Source organism: Oncorhynchus mykiss, chromosome 10 (assembly GCF_057628025.1).
Source record: "Oncorhynchus mykiss isolate SJ-2025 chromosome 10, ASM5762802v1, whole genome shotgun sequence".
Lineage (NCBI taxonomy): Eukaryota > Metazoa > Chordata > Actinopteri > Salmoniformes > Salmonidae > Oncorhynchus > Oncorhynchus mykiss.
The window spans coordinates 8,022,501-8,032,500 of NC_143031.1; the positions used below are offsets into that span (position 1 = coordinate 8,022,501).

At 47.6% G+C, this 10,000-nt stretch overlaps 1 protein-coding gene across 3 annotated transcripts in view; it reads right to left on the reverse strand.

The window, feature by feature from the left end:
- LOC118966703 (calcium/calmodulin-dependent protein kinase kinase 1) overlaps window positions 1–10,000 on the reverse strand; it is a 156,436-nt gene that overhangs the window by 32,510 nt on the left and 113,926 nt on the right. Inside the window, exons 1-2 of one of the 3 annotated variants that reach the window (XM_090188865.1) lie at window positions 6,837–7,069; window positions 1,499–1,698 (exon numbers count right to left, since the gene is read on the reverse strand). In XM_090188865.1, coding sequence (XP_090044991.1) covers window positions 1,499–1,698; window positions 6,837–6,981 — 345 coding nt within the window. In that variant the 5' untranslated portion in view covers window positions 6,982–7,069. Of the gene's footprint in view, window positions 1–1,498; window positions 1,699–6,836; window positions 7,074–10,000 lie in introns of those variants that run through there. The other 2 variants (XM_090188864.1, XM_090188866.1) reach the window with 2 other exon arrangements.

The window sequence follows — 10,000 nt, forward strand, 5'->3', positions numbered from 1 at the left end:
GGCTGGCTACAGTCCAACAGTCAGAACCCATTACTATCCACAGTTCTACAGAGACCTGGGCTGGCTACAGACCAACAGTCAGAACCCGTTACTATCCACAGCTCTACAGAGACCTGGGCTGGCTACAGACCAACAGTCAGAACCCGTTACTATCCACAGCTCTACAGAGACCTGGGCTGGCTACAGTTCAACAGTCAGAACCCGTTACTATCCACAGCTCTACAGAGACCTGGGCTGGCTACAGTCCAACAGTCAGAACCCGTTACTATCCACAGCTCTACAGAGACCTGGGCTGGCTACAGTCCAACAGTCAGAACCCGTTACTATCCACAGCTCTACAGAGACCTGGGCTGGCTACAGTCCAACAGTCAGAACCCGTTACTATCCACAGCTCTACAGAGACCTGGGCTGGCTACAGTCCAACAGTCAGAACCCGTTACTATGTAGTTTATTAGGTACACCACCCCATTTATAAAAATAGTTTGCTCCTACAGACAGTAAATAACATGGCCGTGGCTTGCTATATAAAGCAGGCAGACAGACAGTGAGGCATTCAGTTACTGTTCGATTGAATGTTAGAATGGGCAAAAACTAGTGACCTAAGCAACATTGAGCGTGTTATGATCGTCGGTGCCAGGCGCGCCGGATCTAGTATCTCAGAAAACGTACGGCCTCCTGGGCTTTTCACACACGACAGTGTCTAGGGTTCACCGAGAACGGAGCGACAAACACACAACCAGTCAGCGGAAGTCCTGTGGGTGAAAACAGCTCGTTGATGAGAGAGGTGGAAGGAGAACGGGCAAGCTAACAGACAAACAGACCAATAACACTGCAGTGAAAACAGTGGTGTGCAGAACGGCATCTCGGGAATCTGAAGGTCCTCGTCAAGGATGGGACTACTGCAGCAAGCGACCACACCTGGTTCCACTCCTATCAGCTAAAAACAAGAAGAAGAAGCTCCAGTGGGCACGCCATCACCAACACTGGACAATTGAGGAGTGGAAAAACCATTGTTGTCTGGTCCAACAAATGCCGGGGTCCTGTTCTGTCATGCTGAGTCAGGATTGGGCGTAAGCAGCATCAGTCCATGGCCCCATCCTGCCTGGTGTCAACGGTACAGGCTGGAGGTGGCTGTGATGTCATGGTGTGAGGAATGTTTTCCTGGCACACGTTAGGTCCCACGATACCAACGTTTGAGCACCACACCTTGTAGAATCCACACCCCGAAAAATTCTGTTTGTTCTGGAGGCACCCGACCCGGTACTAGATGGGTGTACCTAATGAATTGTCCACCGAGTGTATATAACATGTATAGACTAATATAATAGATCATGTGCATGTCAGTGGTGATGACATGCTGGTGCCGAAGTTGACAAGGGAAATACATGTTGATATAAACACACACACATACACACTGCCCCCCCCTCCACACACACACATACACACTGCCCCCCCCCCCCCCCCCCCCCCCCCACACACACACATTCTGTAACCCCACCTTGCCACTGAAGCTCTGGCGGATGTCTGACAGGGTCTCTGGAGCCATGAAGGCAGGAGTCCCAGCCGTGGAGGAGAGCAAGGCATCGTTGCCCTCAAACTGGTTACTGACCCCAAAGTCGGCAATCTTCACATGACTGTCGTCACCCAGCAGCAGGTTAGAAGGCTTGATGTCCCTGTGGACTATCTTCTGGTAGTGCACTGAGGAGAACAGAGAGAGAGAGAGAGAGAGACGGAGAGAGAGAGACAGAGAGAGAGAGAGAGAGACGGAGAAAGAGAGACAGAGAGAGAGAGAGAGAGAGGTGACAGAGAGAGAGAGAGAGACAGAGAGAGACAGAGAGCGAGAGAGAGAGAGAAAGAGAGTGAAAGAGAGAGAGAGAAAGAGAGCGAGCGAGAGAGAGAGAGAGAGAGACGGCGAAATAGCATAACTTTATATGTTAAGTGATTTTCATGATGCCAGACTTTCTAATGACCATTATGATTTGGCCAAGAGCCAGAGTTTTTCTGTGGTCAGAAACACCGCAGGGCTCTAGTTATTCTTTAAAAAAAAGAATCTTCTTCTACTACTACCAGGCAGAGAAGAAGACGTCCTAATCAACCAGGGGGGGCAGCAGGGGCATGTTCATTCGAGCATAATGTAGCAAAAGAAGTCTCAAAACCCTCAAGTTCAATAACAATATGTACCATTTAGTAGACGCTTTCATCTCTAGCAATTTACACTCATGAATGTGTACACTACTGTTTAAAAGTTTGGGGACACTTAGAAACGTCCTTGTTTTTGAAAGAAAAGCATTTTTTTTGGGCCATTAAAATAACATCAAATTGATCAGACATACACCGTAGGTAGACATTGTTAATGTTGTAAATGACTATTGTACCTGGAAACGTCATATTTTTTATGGAATATCTACATAGGTGTACAGAGGCCCATTAAAACAGCAACCATCACTCCTGTGTTCCAATGGCGCGTTGTGTTAGCTAATCCAAGTTTATAACTTTAAAAGGCTAATTGATCATTAGAAAACCTTTTTAGAATTATGTTAGCACAGCTGAAAACTGTTGTGCTGATTAAAGAAGCAATTATACTGGCCTTCTTTACACTAGCTGAGTGTCTGGAGCATCAGCATTTGTGGGTTCGATTACAGGCTCAAAATGACCAGAAACAAATAACTTTCTTCTGAAACTCGTCAGTGTATTCTTGTTCTGAGAAATGAAGGCTATTCCATGAGAGAAATTGTCAAGAAACTGAAGATCTCGTACAACGCTGTGTACCACTCCCTTCACATAACAGAGCAAATGTCTCCCACTAGAGAGGAGTGGGAGGCCCCGTTGCACAACTGAGCAAGAGGACAAGTACATTACAGTGTCTACTTTGAGAAACCAATGCCTCACAAGTCCTCAACCGGCAGCTTCATTAAATAGTACCTGCAAAACACCAGTCTCAATGTCAACAATTAAGAGGCGACTCCGGGATGTGAGGCATCTGTTTCTCAAACTAGACACTCTAATGTACTTGTCCTCTTGCTCAGTTGTGCACCGGGGCCTCCCACTCTTTCTATTCTGGTTAGAGCCAGTTTGCTCTGTTCTGTGAAGGGATTAGTACACAGCGTTGTACGAGATCTTCAGTTTCTTGGCAATTTCTCACATGGAATAGCCTTCATTTCTCAGAACAAGAATAGACTGACGAGTTTCAGAAGAAAGGTCTGATTACTGCTGCCTGGCAGTGACTGCTGTAAACACCCACACACAGATGTGATGCACCGTGCTGCTGCCTGGCAGTGACTGCTGTAACAACAGATGTGATGTGACGCCGGTCGCTCCCCAGATTAATGATTGAACAGTGAAGACATGAATGGCTTGACCTTGGGGTTGATTTCTATGCTACAGAAACATTGTGAGTACGTACAGGGTGACTGATACTAAGCTATACTGCAGCTCTTCACACACACGAAGAGACACACTAACTTTTGACATTTAAGTAATTTAGCAGATGCTCTTATCCAGAACAACGAACAGGAGCAATTAGGGTTAAGTGCCTTGAATTAAGTGCCTTGAATTAAGTGCCTTGAATTAAGTGCCTTGAATTAAGTGCCTTGAATTAAGTGCCTTGAATTAAGTGCCTTGAATTAAGCGCCTTGAATTAAGCGCCTTGAATTAAGCGCCTTGAATTAAGAGCCTTGAATTAAGTGCCTTTAATTAAGCGCCTTGAATTAAGCGCCTTGAATTAAGCGCCTTGAATTAAGCGCCTTGAATTAAGCGCCTTGAATTAAGCGCCTTGAATTAAGCGCCTTGAATTAAGCGCCTTGAATTAAGCGCTTTGAATTAAGTGCCTTGAATTAAGTGCTCAAGGTCACATGCAGATTGTGGATGAGAGCGTCTGCTAAACGACTAAAATGTAAAACGATCATTAAATTCACATCAATGTCATAACACATTTTAGAGAGAAAGTAAGTGCTGTAAATCTGTGAGTCATTCATTAAAGGGCCAATCTGTGAGTCATGCACTAAAGGGCCAATCTGTGAGTCATGCATTAAAGGGCCAATCTGTGAGTCCTGCATTAAAGGGCCAAAATGTGAGTCATGCATTAAAGGGCCAAACAAGAACATTGCTCTAAGCTGGTGAGTCGCCTCATTAGAAAACTAACATTTATTTAACTAGGCAAGTCAGTTAAGAACAAATTCGTATTTACAACCGATTCCCTAGGACCAGTGGGTTAACTGGCCTAGGACCAGTGGGTTAACTGGCCTAGGACCAGTGGGTTAACTGGCCTAGGAACAGTGGGTTAACTGGCTAGGAACAGTGGGTTAACTGGCCTAGGAACAGTGGGTTAACTGGCTAGGAACAGTGGGTTAACTGGCCTAGGAACAGTGGGTTAACTGGCCTAGGACCAGTGGGTTAACTGGCTAGGAACAGTGGGTTAACTGGCTAGGAACAGTGGCTTAACTGGCCTAGGACCAGTGGGTTAACTGGCTAGGAACAGTGGGTTAACTGGCTAGGAACAGTGGGTTAACTGGCTAGGAACAGTGGGTTAACTGGCTAGGAACAGTGGGTTAACTGGCTAGGAACAGTGGGTTAACTGGCCTAGGACCAGTGGGTTAACTGGCTAGGAACAGTGGGTTAACTGGCCTAGGAACAGTGGGTTAACTGGCTAGGAACAGTGGGTTAACTGGCTAGGAACAGTGGGTTAACTGGCCTAGGAACAGTGGGTTAACTGGCTAGGAACAGTGGGTTAACTGGCTAGGAACAGTGGGTTAACTGGCTAGGAACAGTGGGTTAACTGGCTAGGAACAGTGGGTTAACTGGCCTAGGACCAGTGGGTTAACTGGCTAGGACCAGTGGGTTAACTGGCCTAGGACCAGTGGGTTAACTGGCTAGGACCAGTGGGTTAACTGGCCTAGGAACAGTGGGTTAACTGGCCTAGGAACAGTGGGTTAACTGGCCTAGGACCAGTGGGTTAACTGGCCTAGGACCAGTGGGTTAACTGGCCTAGGACCAGTGGGTTAACTGGCCTAGGACCAGTGGGTTAACTGGCTAGGAACAGTGGGTTAACTGCCTTGTTCAGGGGCAGAAAAACAGATGTTTACCTTGTCAGCTCTGGGATTCGATCCAGAGACCTTTCAGTTACTGGCCCGAAGCTCTAACCACTAGGCTACCTGCCGTAAACAATGTGAAGCATATTGCTTATCCTACGTGATACTAGTAGCCATGCTATTACGGAGGTGAATACTTCCTGTAGGCATTATCCACTTCCTATATGTTACACAACATAGCCCAAGCTCTGCCATAGCCTACAGAGCACACGCTGCATACTTAGAGAGCATACAGGACACAACATACTGTAACCCATCCTACCATGGTACTACAGTACAGTTCACCTATTGATTATGCTAATAGCCCTGTGAGCCAGATACCCCTCAGTCTAATATAGGACATCAGCCTTAGAAAACCCCTGATTGGCTATAAGCTCAACACTAAACATCCTGATTGGCTATAAACTCAACACTAAACATCCTGATTGTCTCTACGCTCAACACTAAACATCCTGATTGGCTATAAGCTCAATACTGAAGCTCCTGATTGGCGATAACCTCAACACTAAACATACTGATTGGCTATAAGCTCAACATTAAACATCCTGATTGGCTATAAGCTCAATACTGAAGCTCCTGATTGGCTATGAGCTCAATAGCACTGAGGGGGAGATTGTGTGTGACAGTCTGACACACCAGAAGAGAGAAAGTCCTTTAGGACCTGAACATACTGTGGCTGGAGGGTAGCTAGACGAGGGCTGAGGGGGAAAACACAGAGCGAGGGGGAAATGGAGACTCAAGTCTACCAGGCACACTGTTTTACCCTGTTCAGTGATGGAGGCTGGCTCCTCTTCTCCACTGAGATTATGATGTCTGGCAGTCTGGTAGTCAGGCAGTCTGATAGTCAGTCAGTATGATAGTCTGGCAGTCAGTCAGCCTGATAGTTAGGCAGTCTGGCAGTCAGGCAGTCTGATAGTCAGTCAGTATGATAGTCTTGCAGTCAGTCAGCCTGATAGTCTGGCAGTCAGGCAGTCTGATAGTCAGGCAGTCTGGCAGTCAGGCAGTCTGGCAGTCAGGCAGTCTGATAGTCAGTCAGTATGATAGTCTGGCAGTCAGTCAGCCTGATAGTCTGGCAGTCAGGCAGTCTGATAGTCAGGCAGTATGATAGTCAGGCAGTTTGATAGTCAGGCAGTCTGGTAGTCAGGCAGTCTGGTAGTCAGGCAGTCTGATAGTCTGGCAGTCAGATAGTCTGGCAGTCTGGCAGTCAGGCAGTCTGGTAGTCAGGCAGTCTGGTAGTCAGGCAGTCAGGCAGTCTGGTAGTCAGGCAGTCTGGTAGTCAGGCAGTCTGGCAGTCAGGCAGTCTGGTAGTCAGGCAGTCTGATAGTCAGTCAGTCAGTCTGGCAGTCAGGCAGTCAGGCAGTCTGGCAGTCAGGCAGTCTGGCAGTCAGGCAGTCTGGTAGTCAGGCAGTCTGGTAGTCAGGCAGTCTGGTAGTCAGAAAGTCAGGCAGTCTGGTAGTCAGGCAGTCTGGTAGTCAGGCAGTCTGGCAGTCAGGCAGTCTGGTAGTCAGGCAGTCTGGCAGTCTGGCAGTCTGGTAGTCAGGCAGTCTGGCAGTCAGGCAGTCTGGCAGTCAGGCAGTCTGGTAGTCAGGCAGTCAGGCAGTCTGGTAGTCAGGCAGTCTGGTAGTCAGGCAGTCTGGCAGTCTGGTAGCTCAGTGTAAGCCTCTGCTGCAACTCAATGATGTAGCGGTATATACAGTACTGTATGTACGAGGGGGAAAGGAGAGGAAGGAGTAGAATGGTAGTACTCACAGTACTCCATGCCCAAGACGATGTCTCTGAAGTAGAGGCGTGTCTGGTCCTCAGTGAAGGGGCTGTCTGTAGGGACCTCCATCACTGGACTGGGATCACCGCAGGAACCAACCCACAGATAGGTAGAGAGAGAGAGAGATAACATAGTACATAGCTAACAATAACATTTTAAACATTATTCTTTTGAAACGTTTGTGTGTGTAATGTTTACTGTGAATTTGTTTGTTTACTTGCTTTGGCAATGTAAACATGTTTTCCATGCCAATAAAGCCCATTTGGGAGGGGTATATAGAGAGAGCGAGGAAGAGATAGCTAGCGAGACTCTATGTCTGTCTGACTGAAGAGATAGCTAGAGAGACTGTGTCTGTCTGTCTGTCTGACGAGATAGCTAGAGAGACTGTCTGTCTGTTTGACTGACTGAAGAGATAGCTAGAGAGACTGTCTGTCTGACTGAAGAGATAGCTAGAGAGACTGTCTGTCTGTCTGACTGACGAGATAGCTATAGAGACTGTCTGTCTGTCTGACTGACGAGATAGCTAGAGAGACTGTCTGTCTGTCTGTCTGTCTGACTGAAGAGATAGCTAGAGAGACTGTCTGTCTGTCTGAAGAGATAGCTAGAGAGACAGTCTGTCTGTCTGACTGACTGACTGACCAACAGACAGAGACAGACAGAGACACAGAGAGACTGTCAATCCAGTCAGTCTCTCTAGCTGTCACACAGACAGATGGACAGACAGAGAAAGAGACAGACAGATGGACACAGAGAGAGCGAGAGAGAGAGAGGCAGAGGCAGAGACACAGAGAGCGAGAGAAGGAGACAGAGACACAGAGAGCAAGAGAGAGAGAGAGAACGAGAGAGAGAGCGAGAGAGCGACAGACAGACACAGGCTGACTGACTATTGGTTGCATCACTGCCTGGTACGGTAACTGCTCAGCCTCTGACCGCAAGGCACTACAGAGGGTAATGCGTACGGGCCAGTACATCACTGGGGCCACGCTTCCTGCCATCCAGGACCTCTATACCAGGCGGTGCCAGACGAAGGCCCTAAAAATTGTCAAAGATTCCAGCCACCCTAATCATAGACTGGTCTCTATGCTACCGCACGGAAAGCGGTACCGGAGCGCCAAGTCGAGGTCCAAGAGGCTCTTTAACAGCTTCTACCCCCAAGTCATAAGACTGCTGAACAGCTAATCAAAGGGCTACCCAGACTGCATTGCCCCCTCCTCTTTTACCCTGCTGCTACTCTCTGTTTATTATCTATGCATAGTCACTTTAATAACTCTACCTACATGTACATATTTATGTCAATTACCTGGACTAACCGGTGCCCCAGCACATTAACTCTGTACCGGTACCCCCTGTATATAGTCTCCACATTGACTCTGTACCCCCCTGTATATAGTCTCCACATTGACTCTGTACCCCCCTGTATATAGCCTCCACATTGACTCTGTACCCCCCTGTATATAGTCTCCACATTGACTCTGTACCCCCCTGTATATAGTCTCCACATTGACTCTGTACCGGTACCCCCTGTATATAGTCTCCACATTGACTCTGTACCCCCCTGTATATAGTCTCCATATTGACTCTGTACCCCCCTGTATATAGTCTCCACATGGACTCTGTACCCCCTGTATATAGTCTCCACATTGACTCTGTACCGGTACCCCCTGTATAGAGTCTCCACATTGACTCTGTACCCCCCTGTATATAGTCTCCACATTGACTCTGTACCCCCCTGTATATAGCCTCCACATTGACTCTGTACCCTCCTGTATATAGTCTCCACATTGACTCTGTACCCCCCTGTATATAGTCTCCACATTGACTCTGTACCCCCCTGTATATAGCCTCCACATTGACTCTGTACCGGTACCCCCTGTATATAGTCTCCACATGGACTCTGTACCCCCTGTATATAGCCTCCACATTGACTCTGTACCGGTACCCCCTGTATATAGCCTCCACATTGACTCTGTACCGGTACCCCCTGTAAATAGCCTCCACATTGACTCTGTACCGGTACCCCCTGTATATAGTCTCCATATTGACTCTGTACCCCCCTGTATATAGTCTCCACATTGACTCTGTACCGGTACACCCCTGTATATAGTCTCCACATGGACTCTGTACCGGTACCCCCTGTATATAGCCTCCACATGGACACGGTACCGGTACCCCCTGTATATAGCCTCCACATTGACTCTGTACCGGTACTCCCTGTATATAGTCTCCACAAGGACTCTGTACCCCCTGTATATAGCCTCCACATTGACTCTGTACCGGTACCCCCTGTATATAGCCTCCACATTGACTCTGTACCGGTACCCCATGTATATAGCCTCCACATTGACTCTGTACCGGTACCCCCCTGTATATAGTCTCCACATTGACTCTGTACCCCCCTGTATATAGTCTCCACATTGACTCTGTACCCCCCCTGTATATAGTCTCCACATTGACTCTGTACCGGTACCCCTTGTATATAGCCTCCACATTGACTCTGTACCGGTACCCCCTGTATATAGTCTCCACATTGACTCTGTACCGGTACCCTTGTATATAGCCTCCACATTGACTCTGTACCGGTACACCCTGTATATAGTCTCCACATTGACTCTGTACCGTAATACCCTGTATATAGCCTCCACATTGACTCTGTACCGTAACACCCTGTATATAGTCTCCACATTGACTCTGTACCGTAATACCCTGTATATAGCCTCCACATTGACTCTGTACCGTAATACCCTGTATATAGCCTCCACATTGACTCTGTACCGGTACCCCCTGTATATAGCCTCCACATTGACTCTGTACCGTAATATCCTGTATATAGTCTCCACACTGACTCTGTACCGTAATACCCTATATATAGTCTCCACATTGACTCTGTACCGGTACCCCCTGTATATAGTCTCCACATTGACTCTGTACCGGTACCCCCTGTATATAGCCTCCACATTGACTCTGTACCGTAATACCCTGATATAGTCTCCACACTGACTCTGTACCGTAATACCCTGTATATAGCCTCCACATTTACTCTGTACCGGTACCCCCTGTATATAGCCTCCACATTGACTCTGTACCGTAATACCCTGTATATAGTCTCCACACTGACTCTGTACCGTAATACCCTGTATATAGCCTCCACATT